This window comes from Equus asinus, chromosome 13 (genome assembly GCF_041296235.1).
Source record: "Equus asinus isolate D_3611 breed Donkey chromosome 13, EquAss-T2T_v2, whole genome shotgun sequence".
NCBI classification, from domain to species: Eukaryota; Metazoa; Chordata; class Mammalia; order Perissodactyla; family Equidae; genus Equus; species Equus asinus.
The window spans coordinates 22,442,795-22,458,222 of record NC_091802.1 but is presented as its reverse complement, the minus strand read 5'-3'; the positions used below and the strand labels follow the sequence as shown (position 1 = coordinate 22,458,222).

The following is a 15,428-nucleotide window of genomic DNA, read 5'->3' as shown; positions in this document are numbered from 1 at the left end:
TTTCACTCAACAACCACACACTTGGGGGAAACCTAAGTATACGTTTACTATCCACCTAGTGGTAGCTAGGTAAAATTGCAGGCAAAAAGATGAAAAGGGAATCATCAACTGCGCGGTGCTCACTTTCGAACCCAAACCTGTGGTGGGGAGGGGGGACGGGGGTGCCTCAGGGACCAGGCAGATAATCCAAATTAATGACACAGGCCAGCTGACAAGTCTTGTCCAAAGAGGCAACGCCTGCTTAGTTCCAATTGATTGTCCTCTTTTGAAAAGGCAGATCAGAACTGCTCATCTTCTGATTGTCCAAGAGAAGCCAGAAATTCCAATTTTAATTAAAACCTCCTGATTCTTAGAGGGTTGCTCGATTTTCCTGAAAACACTAGGTGGGCTAAATAAAGCTCACGGTCCACCAGTTTTCAAAGCTCTGGGGCACAGATGATGAATGTCATGTCCTCTCCCCTAACGGTGGGGTTAGACTGCCACTCACCAGCCACCGATTGCAACTGCAACAGAGGCACTGATTGACGGGGCTCTCCTGCTATTCTGTGCACACACGGCTGGAGTCCTGAGCCGTGGAGAACAGCTAACTCTATGGGAAGAAGTGGAAGGCTCAGCCGAGCCACCCAGGGACTGCAGCAGGCTGACCCTTGCAGCCGGCTGCTGGCCGGCAGGCACTAAATGGCCGACTGCTCCTGCAGGAAGCCTTCAGGGCCTGGGAGGCCTTTGTCTGGCTCAGAAGCCAGGGCTGCTTCTCGAAGGACTTCCAGGTGCTCCTCAGCAGCTGACAGTGACTGGTCAATCCAATCCAGGCCCCCAGTCAGGTGGCAGGCATTCCTGGTCACCAGCACCAGATGACTGACAGACAGGAGCAGGGCAGTTGTCCTAGAAAAAAACAACAGGATCAGGTTCTCTAGAAAATAAGGGACTTTGCACCAATGCCCAAAAGGACAGACTCTAAACTAATGTTCCCCAAACTGGCGTGCCTTCCCTTAGAGGTTGGTGAGTATGTAATTTAAAGATGGCTCCATGCTCAAATGAATTTGGGAATGGCTGGTTTACACAAGATTAACTGGAGCCCTTCCCAGTGCCTTTGACGTGCATGACAAAGCTCTGAGGGGAGAATATGTATGCTGTCTCACTAACTTATTCAAGACTGTGGAGCCCGCTTTCTGCAGCACACCTGTTAGCATCTCCCAGAAGAGTGCTTTGTGGGACGATCTTGATTTAGTCAATTGGATGAACACATTCCAAACTAGTGCCCACTTAAAGATAGGATATATATACCCCAACCCCCGCCTCCCACCTTGAGCATCCCTTATTGATTCAGAAACACTTAGGTCCAGGGCTGGTTTACTCCACTCTAAAAAGAAATTTAATTGAAAACCAAATTGAGGAGGAGTTTTTTTAATCAGTATTGAAAGATTCACTGTAGAGTATCTTATATATCTTTACATAGTGAGCGTGCATGATGCATTTGGGAATGTATTACAGATTACCAGCCCACAGACACAGTTGGGCAGCCATAAGAGTGTGGCAGAGAAACCAGCTGAAGCACGTGAACCCCTGCCAATCTGGCCATCATTACACAATGGGTCCATGAAACAGTCATATAAATCGGAGAGACAAAAGAACCTGTTTTTAAAAGTGGGTTTACATCTGGTACAGAAACGCAACAATTTCAAAAGGTTAGGTATGCTCTGCACATTCGGGGCGGATCACAAGAGAAGGGTTCCCGGGTGTGTCCCGTGGAAGATGAGCACAGCTTCAGCTGACTTCTCACTTCCATTCTCGTTGCCCTGCTCACTGCCTGCCCCACTAAGGCGTATCTGCTTCCAGGGTCCAAAGAGCAGAGAGAGCGATGCGATGGGGGAAACGGACAAGGGAGAAGGAGCAGACAGGACTTAGGATGGCTGGATGTTTAATCATAAAAATTCAAAATCTAAGACTGGCTCTTCCTTGTCTGGGGTTTCAGGAAGAGGACTGACCCCTAGCCCCCAGCCAGGCTCGGCTCCCTGGTTGGCTGACCATTCACTCACATGGCAGTGAATGGTACCCGAAGCCTGGGCAGCCTCGGGAACCCAGCAAAACAGCCCTCTCCTCAACAATCCAAACAGCCAACCTCCCAGATCGGATACAACAGGGAGCCCCCAGCACACAAAGACAGGCGACCGCTCCCCCCTCTCACCGTGCATCCAGGAGTTTCGGGTCCAGCGGAGGGTACATGGACTTCACAACATCGTCCACTCTGAGGGGAGGCAAAAGGGTTTCAGTATTTCACTTTCCTTCCCTATTTTTCTCTTTCCTTCCTTTCTACCGTTCTTTATTCCAATTCTTCCCTTTTGATATTCAAGACCCAGTCTTGAGTGATTCTTTCTCTGCTTTGGCATTCTCACACAGAGACTTAAACAGAAAGACTTCCGGTTCACTTTAGAGAATTGGTTTTTTTCTGATTTTGTTTTAGCTCTAATGGCTTAAGCAGTACAAGTTCACACATGTGGAATGATGTTCAAGAAATACTAGGAAATTAAAAAGGTAAATTGCCAAACAATATGTAATGTTGGATCAATCCATTTGCATAAAAATAAACACAAGCTCTGAATGCAGAGGGGGAAAGTCTGGAGGAATACTCACCATTCCATAGTGCTTACCTCCAGGAATTGGGAGCGGGTGAAATTAGAGCCTATTTCACTTTCCAGATAACTGATTTCTGCAACATTTTAACTTTTACAAGCATTTATTACTTTTGTGTTCAAAAACAAAAAAAGAACCACGGCTAATGGTAGCTATATAGAACACTAAAAAAACCCCCAAAATCTACAAGTTTAAATTTCGGTTGAAACTGCTCCATTGTATTTCTTTTCACACACAGTATAGCTTGTGGTTAATTTTTTAGAAAATCAAGTTCAGAAAGGAACTACTATTCAGTCTGATTTGCTTGGTATAAGGTTTTGCTCCTGGACCACTGAATAGTCAGGAGGAAAAAATAATGATGCATTGTTTGATTTCTAAAAGTGCTTGAAAACAGATGTCCTGAAACGTTCTTGTCTCGGGGCTGAGGAGCTGGTGAGGAAATGCAGAGATGGGGTCATCCTCCCTGGCTGTCTTAGCCGGCCCCTTTCTCCGTAATACCCTAGAGCTGAAGCCACTCTCCTTGAAACTAATATGCTATCAACACACTATACGGAATAAATGGAGCAAGAAAAATAATGGGGACAAAAACGGCCAGAAGGAGAAAGAAGTGTGAAGGCAAAAAGCAATTATGAATTATGGCAGGGAACATTCTGGAAGTAGTCCGAGGTGCTCTGGAGGAAGGGCCAGTCAGCACAGGTCAGGTCCGCCCTCTGAGCAATGCCACACCCTCAGTCTAGTGCCACTGCTAATTCTGATCACGCAGGATGTCACCATCCTCAGAAATCTCAACCCCCTTTCTCCCCCAGACCCCTCCTGCCAATGCTGCCCAGCATCCCATGAATTTGTCTGGCCCCCTGGGGTGGCTCTTAGAAGTGACAGGAAGCACGATCAAGGTCCAACAGATACAAGCAATGCAGAGTCTCTACCAATAATGAGTGGCCAGAGGAAGGTCTGGAGCCAGCCCAGAGCCCAGTTGGAGGGTCTTTTGGACCAGGGGCCAACTAGGCTAATACAAGGCACATGACTACACCCACTGGGGACAGCTCGAGAGAAAGCCAAGAATTGTCCTGGGCTGAGTCCCTCCCCTGGCTACCTCCCTTCCATTTTCTCAACTCGCTGAACTCCCGGGACAGAATTCAAATGCACCAGCTCTTTTTATATTCCCTCGGAGAGCTGGTTCCTCGTGATTTCCCCGAGGCCGTGGCAACCGCTAAAGTGAGGGCCCCTGGGGCTCACAGGGGTGCCACCCTTCCCGCCAGGAGTACAGAGGCACCCTCAGGAGCGGCGAGGCCACGTGACTGATTAAGAAAACATCCTGGACGGGACAACTCCCGGCACATCCACATACCAGCCACCAGATGGCAGCACAAACTTAGCACAGCCCTCCCTTCTAAGAAAAGGGCTTTATTTTTCTTCACCACATCGAGCCCACGAGGGGGTGTAGCTGTTGACTGCAATCCTGCTGGTTGCCTCCCACATGAGATTCTGCAGACAGCCTGGAATTTGGGAGATCTGAATGATGTACGGCTTCACCGCCCACCCAGTCCTGGAGGCTGCTGGCTGGGCCGTGGATGGGGCAGCACAGCGGCAAGCAGCAGGTCCCCCAAACTAGTCTCTGATACAGATACGGGTGTGGGAGACGGTACGGCCAGGAAGTCACTGCTGACAGGGGTGTGGGCACCAGTGGGAAATGTGCTTCCTGGCCCAGAACCTGGGAACAAGGAGTGGCAATGGGCAGGAAAGCAGCCCCAGCTGGTAGGAGACTGAGAAAGAAGGAACAGGCACAGCGGGAGCTGCGGAACAGACATATGCTGGAATTTCCCAAAAAGCCTACCCAACGGGCGCATACTGGAAGTGGGGGGAACTGTGGGAGACCACCTCAGCTTGAAAGTCCCTCAATATCTAAACCCTCCCAGATGCTCCGTATGTGTCTGGGACCTAAATAATGGAAGGTGCCAGTGTAGTTTCTTAAACGAGCCTGGCCCTGCCACCCACTTCAGCTCCCAGCCTCTCCCTTCCCCCACAGAGCTCGGGGACCTCAAAGCCCTGACTGCTCACCTGGGGCTGATACGCTTGGCCACCACGATGATGTCGCTGACACTGGCAGAAGTCTTCATCTTGGCCCCAGAGCCCATCGTCATGGCAACAAGTTTTTCTGTCAGAGTGTGACAGATCTAACGCAGCAGGGGGAAGAGAGGTGATGAGAGGTGGCTCGGCTCCTCCAAGGGCTTCTGCCACCCCCACAAAGACAAACACAGCCCCTGCCTTGGGTCCCATCACACAGCTGGGCCCCCTAACCTAATGGGCAAATTGAAGTGAAAAGTACACAGAGGTGAGAGGAAAAGCGGTGGACGAGCCAAAAGCCGAGAACAGGGCCGGGTGAGGAGGGAGGGGGAGGAACCTCAGATCAGGGTCAGGGTTTCGGCTTAGAGAAGTCTAAGCTGAAATAATCTGTCTAAGAAAAATCATGTGCCCTAATGTCACCATCTCGCTTGGGGGAAAATCCGACTTTCTCTTTCTCTTCCTTCACCTCCTGGTTTAGTCCTCCGAAAGGACAAATATCTCCCATGGGGCACCCTCAGAAACCCAGCTGGACAAAGGGCAACTGTTCCCTTTAAGCACATCCTCCAAGGTGGCACCTATTTCAGCAATTTTCTGGGTAATATATTAGCATGTTTGTCAAGAAGATGATTAAAGAGTCATGGAAAAATGGCAGCAAAAAGGCAAGACTATGACCCCCACCAGTGCTGGCCGCCCCCAAAGCTTCGTTCCCCGTTTCCACGCCTCCCCAATGTTAGAATCCGGATGTTCTCTGTCCCTGGCAAAGAAGTCCCATTACCTGCCTTCTACCTGGGGCTGGAAAGCAGAGGGCAGAAAGAAGCCCGAGAGCCCACCCAGGAGAGAGCCCAGTTGCCTCCCTGGAGCCCCCGCCACAGGGACTCAAGGACAGGTGGCCAAGCAAATGGGCCTGGAGATCCCAAGAGCAAAGCGAGAAGCCTCTCCTTGATCTGAGGACCCAGGATGGACCACGGATTCCAACCCAACAAGACGCCTCCTGATTCATCCCCTGCCTCAGGTGTCATTCCTCCTCCTCCTCCTCTCTCAGGCAAGGGCAGGGGACAAATCCCAGTGCCAGGACACATTCTGGTTGGGAGAAGGGAGATGTAACATGGGCTTTATTGCTCTAGTCATTAGAAATGTCTATCTATAACTGTATCTACCCAAAGAGCTTCTTGGAATTAAATAATAAGCCTGGACTCTGTGACAACAATTTCCTACTAAGAACTTCTTTGTCCTCCAAGAGAGACAGCTGAAGAAGAGGTGGGATGAAGGACTTCTTTTTTTTGGTGAGGAAGACTGGCCCTGAGCTAACATCTGTGTCCATCTTCCACTGTTTTGTATGTGGGACACCTCCACAGCATGGCCTGATGAGCGGTGCGTAGGTCCGAACCCAGGATCCAAACCCAAGAACCCCAGGCCACTGAAGCAGGGCACATGAACTTAACCACTATGCCACCAGGCTGGCCCCTGAAAGACTTTTTAATATCTTGTACTGAATTACACTGAAAAAAAGATAAAGCTGTCTTTTTTGAAATCTTGAATAATTACTAGACAAAGAGATAAATGTGTGGTTTCCCAGGTTACTGAAATGAAGAAACCAACAATATTTGCAAAGAGCCAAATATTTCACTATGAGTATTATTCTATCAAGCAAGAATTGAAAAACAAAAGCTGAAACTATAAAAATTACCCAAAACTATAAAAATCACCCCAAATGCAAATTGGATGCAATTTTCCACCCAGTCCTGGAGGCTGCAGGCATTAAAAGAAAAAAATCTGGGGGCTGGCCTCATGGCCTAGTGGTTAAGTTCAGCACACTCCACTTCCACGGCCCAGGTTCAATTCCTGGGAACAGACCTACTCTACCCACTTGTTGGCGGCCATGCTATGGCAGCAACCCACATACAAAATGGAGGAAGACTGGCACAGATGTTAGCTCAGGGTGAATCTTCCTCAAGCAAAAAGAGGAAGATTGTGGGGCCAGCCCCGTGGCCAAGTGATCAAGTTCACACGCTCCGCTTCTGCAGCCCAGGGTTCGCAGGGTCAGCTCCCAGACACAGACCTATATACAGCTCACCAAGCCATGCTGTGGTATGTCCTACATATAAAAAAAAAGGAAGACTGGCAATAGCTGTTAGCTCAGGGCAAATCTTCCTCAGCCAAAAAAGAAAAGAAAAAAATCCACCTTCAAGTTGAAGTACCCATGGTTTGGATTTTTAACACTGATTGTCCCATTTGGCTGGAGACTGTCACAACCAAAGAGGGCCAGTGAAAGACTTTCCAGTAATTAAAGAAGTCCAGATATGGAACTCAGCTTGATGGAAAGGGGTGAACTCTCCATCCACAAGAGACAATGCCAAGGGAGAAGCCAGGAAGCCGTTTCCCCTTCAGCAGCTACAGACTTGGGCACATAGCTTTCTGCAGAGTCAGTGAAAATGTGGCTGGGGACTACCTATGCAGTGTTTCCCACAGGTCACTGCATTATGAGGACCAGGTGAAATAAAGCCTTTAAAGGGCCTCAAGAATTCTAAAGCATAACAGACAGTGCAGGTGGGAGTGCAAGTAAACAGTAGAAACTCCAAGTGTCAGGCATATTAAAAAAGCCCTCTTGTAGGGGCCAGCCCAGTGGCATAGTGGTTAAGTTTGCCTGCTTCACTTCAGTGGCCCGGGGGTTCATGGGTTCAGATCCTGGGCACAGACCTATGCACTGCTCATTGGGCCATACTGTGGTGGTGTCCCACATACAAAATAGAGGAAGATTGCCACAGATGTTAGCTCAGGGCCAATCTTCCTCACCAAAAAAAAAAGCCCTCTTGCCAAGGTTCAGAGCCCTCCCTAAGGTCCTTTTCAACTCTCTCAGTCTGTGCACAGGGGTGCTTTGGGGACCGTCCCTCCCCCCCATCCCATCTCCTAGGGAAATCAAAGTGTATTACCTTCAAGATGGCAATGCAGTGGGACATGAGACCCCTGGGGAGACAAGAAGAATTTGTCAGTATGTCCCTATAGAGATCCACCTTCCTGCAGCCACCACCTCTGCTCCTCACCACCGGAGAGCAGGGACACATCACTGTTAGAATGAACAAGTCCAAGAGCTAAACAAGGACACACCCTCTCTCCTTTCCCTTCCCCCCACCCTACACCCAACCGACTCTCCCATTAGCACTACTCCCGTCCATCAAGCCATGTGTTTTTATGACCCTGAGCTTCTAATACTATTCCCATCTGCCCAGTGCTTCCTTCCCCTCATGCTCAGCCTGGTGAAAAGCCTCGTCTTGCAAAGACCCAAGTCCCAAGGCACCTACTTTGGGACAGCCCTCATGAAACCCAAGCCCAGCTCCCCACTGGGCAGCTCTAGACGTTGCGTCCTCCATGTGCCCCCTGCACTGGGCACAGAGGCCCCCTGTGGTTTCTGAGATATTGTGTTGAGTAGAACTCTGCCTCCCCCATCAGTTTAGTATCTGCACTGCTGGCCCCAGGGTCCTGCACAGAAAGCCCCCTAACATCTGCCCGGTGAACAGACCACTAAACGATGGGGAATGAAGTGGAATACACTCCTCAGGTCCCTGAGGGAGACAGAACACTAACGCTTCATCCCTGGAGCCAGAGTGTCAAATTCACGGGCACCCCAAGGACAGGCCAAGCACACTGGGGTGACTTTATAACAACTTTGGTCACACATCTACAGGCCTCAGTGTTCAGGTCTATAAACCAGGGGAGGGGGCGAAGATGAACAGCGTCGTGTCACATGCTGATGTCCCCCCCCACACTGCGGGCAGGGCAAATGGGAGCAAGTGACAGGTGCTCCTGGAGGCTCAGGGAGCTAGAGAAGGGCACCTGGAAGCCATCCCCAGGGGGCTGTAGGAAAACAAACAGTCCCCAAGGCCTTACGAGGCATCTTCGATCCAGTCTTCGTTCTCCAGAATGGCCTCGATGTGGGGGTTGGTGATGACGACATCGTCCAGTTCTAACTCAGAGGGCTCAGACTGGGTCTCCATGGCGCCGATGAGGTCCACGATGGGCCTGGAAGGAAAAGGCCCCAGTGAGTGGTTTCATGATGGGTGACTGCTGCTGACCCTCTACTCATCGAGGCCCACATACCCCCCAAAAGGATGAAGGGGGTGAACAAGGTAAAGCAGGGACCACTGGTCCTGAATCCAAACCTAACCCTAGTGGGACTGAAGGTGCGGGCAGGGCAAGTGGGAGACAGGGACTCAAGGAGGCAGACTGGGTGTTAAAATGAAAGAACAGGGAAACAGAACGAGAAAAACCACTAAGAGAAAGAGCAGGGGTACAGCCATAATAATTACGAAGATGCATTAGATAGGGCTGCTCCTTCAGGACAAAATAACATCCTCTTATAACTTATTTTCCCCTCGAGCCCACCTTTACAGAGAAGCTGAAGGTCCTATTACCCAAATCGACCTGTACCCCCTACTTGGTCTGCAGAATCGCTCTTGGGAACCACCTTGGTCCACCCCCACAACCCTACCCCTTCGCAGCCTACACTGGAGAAGTGGGAGAAGGAACACCACCTTCTACTGTACAACAGGGTTATTTAAAACACAAGACGCCATAGCATTCTTTTCAATAGCAGAGCTGTCCTGTCATATAAATGGGCATTTACTAATTATTAACCATTCAACAGAGACACTGAGAGGATTCAGATAGAGGGTAGGAGAAGCAAAGGGTTAGTGGCCGTGGTCCTTTAAGGATCTATCAATGAAAACATCCCTAAACTGAAAATGGGATTTCACTTAGAAAATACATTTTGGGGCCGGCTCCGTGGGAGTGGTTAAGTTTGAGCGCTCCGCTGCCACGGCCCAGGGTTCGCATCCTGGGCGCGGACATGGCACCGCTCATCAAGCTACGTTGAGGTGGCGTCCCACATCCCACAACTAGAAGGACCTGCAACTAGATATACAACTGTGTACTGGGGGGGGGGGGGTTGGGGAGATAAAGCAGAAAAAAAAAAAAGATTGGCATCAGTTGTTAGCCCAGGTGCCAATCTTGAAAAAAAAAAAAAAAAGAAACGTAGTACCAATCCTCCTTGATGAGTAAGAGGGAAGTCCTCTTTAAAAAAAAAAAAAGAGAAAAAAAAGAAAATACATTTCACATGCAGCGCATCACGAAGAAATCTGCGCAGAGAGAGAAAGAATCCCACGCTGGGATTTCACGACGCCGAGTGTCAGTTGCTTAGACACACGTGGCTGGAGCGTGGGCATGGTATTTCTGTTCCCGTGAGTTTGGTCGGAAAGGGACTTGGCTTGTCCAAAGGCTAAGTGAGGTGGCTGGTTGGGATAGACGGCCACACCTTTATGCTAGGTGAACACGTCCAGTCGCTGTCTCATGAGTTCAAGGACAGAGTCGGAGTTGCCCAGGATGTGGAGGGCTGAACAAACATTCTGCTGCTCTGAGGTCTTTATCGGGAAGGACAGCCTTCAGGTACCATTTTAGAGACAAAAAGCTGAGCGAGAGTGGCCCAGCACCAAACTTGCTTTTGTTCTGTTGCTCCCCCAGGGCACAGCCCATCTCTCCTCCCACCCCGCCCCCTCCTCCCTGGGCCACTCACTTGGAATCATAGCGCTGCAGCAGGTCCCGAGGCCGGCAGTAGCGCTGCCTGCAAACCACCACCAAGGCTGCAAAGGAGGCCAGAAAGATGGTGGCCAGCACGCCTATGGCTACAATCACCACGGTCTCCATGCCTCCGGGTGGCTCCCTCAGTCCCGCTCACATCCCCCGGGTGCACTGAAGCTGGAGAGACACAAGGGCAGAGCCAGCCTGGTAAAGACGCTGCGCAAGGGCTGGCCACGTGGCCGAATGGTTAAGTTCCTGCGCTCCGCTTCGGCGACCCAGGGTTGGAATCCTGGGCACGGACATGGCACTGCTCATCCAGCCATGCTGAGGCGGCGTCCCACAGGCCACAACTAGAAGGACCCACAAGTAAAAATACACAGCTATGTACTGGGGGGCTTTGGGGAGAAAAAGAAAAAATAAAATCTTAGGAAAAAAAAAAAAGGGAGACGCTGCCCAAGAGTGGGACAGCGGGGTCTTCAGGGGGTGAGGGTGGGGAGCTAGGTTCCCCAAGTCACCTGCAGAGACCTGAGGGCCTGGACAGAATCAAGATGCATTTTATGTCATGCCCCCAAATTTGCCTTTTCCTTTATTAACAGAGTTTGCTCCCTAGTTGGACCAGGACGGCCTTTTAAATCTGGGACGAAAGGAAACATTTTCACTAGCTCTGTTGTTATCACATCTACCCCAAGTGCATGAAAGAACACCCACCCAAGAAGGAGAAGGGCAGGATCGTATTACTGAGGGTCTGCTCTGTGCCAGGCACTCTCTCTGTGTGAACTCTTCTAACGAGCCTCCGAGGTAGGTATTAGCCTCCCCATTTTACAGTTGAGAAAACTGAGGTTTGGGGAGGTTAAGCTGATGAAGTCAGGAAGCAAAAAGCCATCTACTCAAACTGAGATGGGCATTCACCTCCCTTTTCCCTTCTAAGGAGGAAAGAGGTTTCTAGAAATTCTAGAAAAAGTTTTTATTGTCAGTTTCAGTGTTGGGAACTTAAGAACTGGTATTAAAGTGTCCCTTGGCTATTGCCTGTTGTCATTCAGGAGGTTCTTTCAAACCTATTTTAAACCCTAAGCCAGAGGAACCAGGGCTTCTCAGAGAAGGAGGTATTCACAAGGCAATCTCACTGCGGGCCTCCCACTTGCGTCCCTTTGAGCAAGTCTCCTCCCCTCGCTGGGCTTTACTCTCTCCACCTACAAAAAAGGGTGCTGTGACCCAGGAGTCTCTAGGACCCCAGGATGGTGCCTCTCCACCACGTGGATTTAATTCTATGCTCCATGTCTTAGAGAGTTCAAATGTTCCTACTGTCATTCAGTAAGTACTTATTGATCATCTACTATGCACCAAGTACTGGTCTGGTTTCTGGAGATTACGGATAAATGGGCCCCAAATCTTGAGCAACTGGTGTGAGAGGAGAACAGGCAGATATTTCAACTCCATGTGCCTGTGGCACATGCAGAAGTACACAGAAAAGAGTAACAGCACTTGCATGAAACTTTCTGCAAAAGCATTCTTCACATGGCAGGGAATGCTGGAGCTGGGTTTTGAAGGCTAAGTAGGAGTTTTCCAGGTGGATAGGGTAGGGTCTTGGCTGGCTCAAAGTGCCAAGGAGGCCTTCTCAGAGGTCCCACAGAGCTCCTCTCCCACCTGGAGCTCACACCTCCACAAGGGTGAGAAGGCTGGGGTCTATCTTTTTCATCTCTGATTGGGGGTGTGGGGCGGGGGATGATTCTCAGGGTCTGCCTCAGTTTCTCTAGATGTTTCTCTATGCCGCCCCTCCTAAAGGACTACCTCCTTTAGCCCTTTTTCTTTCCTCCTCCTCTCATTTCTCACTGTCTTTGTACTCTCTCTCTCCATTTTTCCCCTCTCTTTTCCTCTGCGCTCCTGGCGTCCCCTTCGCCCTCCCTCAGTCTCCCCTTCTCAGTATTTCCTTTCCCCTCCCCCTGCCCCTGGGCCTCCAAGACCACCCGCTTTGTTCCCCTCTTCCTGTGCGTTTTGAGCGTGTCTCTCCGAGCGTGCATGAGCTCTCTGAGTTCTGCCGTCTCTCTCCGTGATTTGTCTGCATGAGTCTTTCTTGGTGTGCTTTCCTGTTCTGTGTGTTTTCTTCTCCGTGTGTTTCAGGATGAGTTTTTCTCCGTTTCTCCCTTTCTGTCCCTGTGTGAGCTGGTGTCGGTCTTTCTCTCTCTCCCTTCCCCTCGATTGGGTTCTAAATCTACAAGGATAAAACAGACCCAAGACCCACCTCCTTCCCCTGCCCGGCCCCCCAGAACACCCATCGGGACACCCAGGACGGAGGAAGGGACCCCCATCCGGCTAGGGCGCGCGCCGCGCGGGGCTCAGAGGGCTCCCGGGCGTGCAGCTCCAACTTGCCCAACTTGCGGGCCCCGCGGCGCCAACAAAGCGGCGGCCGGGCCGGCTCCCCTCCCCCAGGGGGCGGCCGAGGTGGCGCCCCGCTGTCCCGCAGCCCGCCCGCCGGTCCCCGCGCCCACTCCGGAGGGGGCGCTGCCCTGGGGGCGTCGCCCGGAGCCCTCCTCCCGCAGCCCGGGGCGCGGCGGGGCTCACCCACCTCAGGCGGCCGCTGCAGGACGCACGCCGGCGGCGCTCCCGTGGCCGGGCCCCCCGATGGCAAAGTCCGGGCGCGGGACTCGGGCGCCTCCTGCGAGCGAGGCATGCCGGGAAGGAGCTGGGCTGTCCGAAGGAATCAAGATAAAGTCCCCGGCGCTGCCAAACCCCCGGAGGAGGCGCGGGAGGGGGAGGCGCCGCCCGCCGAGCATCCAAATCCCCCGCTGCCAGGCGCCGCCGTCCCCGCCAGGCCCCCCCAGGCGGGTCGGGGGTTGGGGCTGCGGGAGGCCTGGGCAGCTGGGAGGCAGGAGCTCAGCGACCCAACAGGCGGTCCTGGCGCCCCCGCTGAGGCCAGGCCGGGCGGGCAGAGGGGAGGGAGGCGCGGAGGGTCCCTGCCTCCCCCCAACCCCCACCCGGGCTGGCCATCCAGCAGGGGCCAGGGAGCACGAGCAGTATCCACAGTGTGACTGGTCAGTGCGCGAGTCTGCTCTGCTGCACTGCCTGGTTTAAATCCTGGCTCTGCCACTCACTAGCTGTGGGCGGCTTATTTCACCCCTCTGTGCCTTGGTTCCTTCATCTGTAAAATGGGCGACTGCTTGTAAGCATGCTCAGAGTTGATATAACCGTCAAATGACATGATGTGTGCCATGCATTGAAGAGTGCCTGGTCCAGGGTAAACGGTGAATCAGCGATAGCTCTTATGGCCTCATCCATGCTGGCCAGGGACAAGCAGGCCCACCTCCAACGATTGCCCTGCAAGGAGCAAGAGTAGAAATGCAGGACCTTGGCTGGCTGTCCTGCCCCTTCTATTTGCACTCTATTCCACCCCATGCCAGAGGGGGACTCACATGCATTCATGGGGATGCAGCCTGCAAACAGCCTTCCCTTGGCCATCCCTCAGACCTAAAGATGCCCACATGGGGTGGGACAAGCTGCCCTTGGGAGGATGGAGGCCCTGGAAGCAGGTCAGGGGCTTCTTGGGCAGGGATTTCCAGAGTCCAGAGTACCAGGAGCATGGTCTAGAAAGAGGCAGGAGCTGGAGATGACCATCCCCCTTGGCCCTTGAGCTCCTAGCCCATTGAGGAAGAGGCAGGACCAGAACAGGGCCAACGAGAACCTGGGGCCCAGGGCACGGGCCTGGTTGACCAGTCTAAGCTCAGTACCGGTGATAAGTACCAAAGGCTGCAGACAAGGTCCCAGGCAGCTTAATGCAGACTCTGCAAACTGGTAGCCCTGGGCCACATCCAGCCCACAGAGGTGTTTTTTTGGCTCATAGTTCTTTAAAAAAAATCATTCAGTTGCCAACATTTTTAAAAATCAGGAATTTCACTTACACCTCTAGATTTCCAGCTTCTCTGGAAAATTCCTAAGATCTCTCAAAATGCAGCCTACATTCCATTGGTAGCAACAGTAGGAGAGGGGTGGTTGAGTGTCCCAGCTTGCTGTCCTGGCCCACTACTCCCCACTGCATACAACACATGCGCATGCACTCCCACCTCACTCTTTTTGTTAAGTGCCTGGCCCAGTGAGCCACTGAGGTTCCCCACCATCAGCACTCAGAGACAAGAAGGCTGAGCGATGATTTTATTACCCTCTAAAATGCTTTCACGGAGAGGCCAAACCTGTGTAAGGAAAGTGGTCTTACGTATCAGCAATCAGAAGGGCTCACTGGGGACAATAAGGGTTTCCTTTTCCTGGAGATACTCTGAGAAGAAGGGAGTGGTATTTTTGTCTTGGGTGGTTTAGACACTTTTGACTCTGTAGGAGAGATGTGAAAGAAAGCTGTAACCTTGGGGAGTTTGTAACACAAGACTTATAAAGTTTGTAAAGACTTACCAAAACAAACAAATAAACCAACCAAAAAAATAGTTCAGCTGCTGCCTGGAGCTGACAGTGTAAATGTCCCAACTGACCACCCACTCCCTAGCTGTGGGGGGTACAGGGTAGTACTTCAGTTGGGCCAGCGCCTTTCCTAGCCAGCTCTCTCCTTCTAGCACCTCCTGCCATCCCAATGCTCCTTGAAGTCTCCCTGGATTAATCTGAGAAGACCTTGTGTGACACTCAGTGTTGTTACTTGTAAGCAATAGAAACTGATTGATCGTTCCACGTGGAAAGGGGACTTGTTGGAAGGACATGGGTTGCCCACAGAATCAGCAGGAGACTGAAGACCCAGATTAGGAAATGGGCTCCAGGGGCTGGGCACCACTGCCCTGAAAAGATTGTGACCCTCTCTTCAACTTTATCCTTCATCCCAGATTCAAAGTCCTGGGTGGGACCTCACCCTGTCTGCTTCTACTGCGGGAGGTAAGGCACAGGCGGTATCCTGCCTTCCATTGTCTCCGCATGCAAGGGGCTTTCCCCAACAAAGGTAAGAGGGATGGGTGCAGGACAAACACCCCTACATATGGCCTCTCCCCACTCAGTCCGAACATCAAACTATTGCAAGGGTCTCTAAATTGAGAGCTGAACCCGATGATTAGAGAGGAGAAGCAACAGGTGGAAAATGGTGCTGACTGTGGTGAGGGGGGAAAAGGCTCGGCTCCTGGCTGGTGGGTGCAAGACTGTGCTCTGCCTAGACAAGGAGGAAACATTTGTTGAGCACC

General features: G+C 51.7%; 1 protein-coding gene across 1 annotated transcript; it reads right to left on the bottom strand.

The window, feature by feature from the left end:
- Nucleotides 1–27: 27 nt before the first annotated feature.
- TMEM98 (transmembrane protein 98) lies at nucleotides 28–13,341 on the bottom strand. The gene is made up of 7 exons (XM_014862188.3): nucleotides 12,830–13,341; nucleotides 10,262–10,443; nucleotides 8,581–8,712; nucleotides 7,626–7,659; nucleotides 4,690–4,805; nucleotides 2,186–2,245; nucleotides 28–882 (listed from the first exon to the last, which is right to left on the bottom strand). Exons 2-7 carry the CDS (start codon nucleotides 10,390–10,392, stop codon nucleotides 675–677), a joined length of 681 nt encoding a protein of 226 aa, XP_014717674.1. The 5' UTR covers nucleotides 10,393–10,443; nucleotides 12,830–13,341; the 3' UTR covers nucleotides 28–674.
- Between the last annotated feature and the right edge of the window lie 2,087 nt (nucleotides 13,342–15,428).

What these genes read in the sequence shown, in the direction of transcription:
- TMEM98 (XM_014862188.3), bottom strand. Translation starts at nt 10,392, where the DNA reads ATGGAGACCGTGGTGATTGTAGCCATAGGCGTGCTGGCCACCATCTTT. An exon ending in GACTGGATCGAAGATGCCTC is followed by an intron (nt 7,660 to 8,580) that starts GTAAGGCCTTGG and finishes TTGTCTCCCCAG; the next exon opens with GGGTCTCATGTCCCACTGCA. An exon ending in CCGAAACTCCTGGATGCACG is followed by an intron (nt 883 to 2,185) that starts GTGAGAGGGGGG and finishes GTTTTTTTCTAG; the next exon opens with GACAACTGCCCTGCTCCTGT.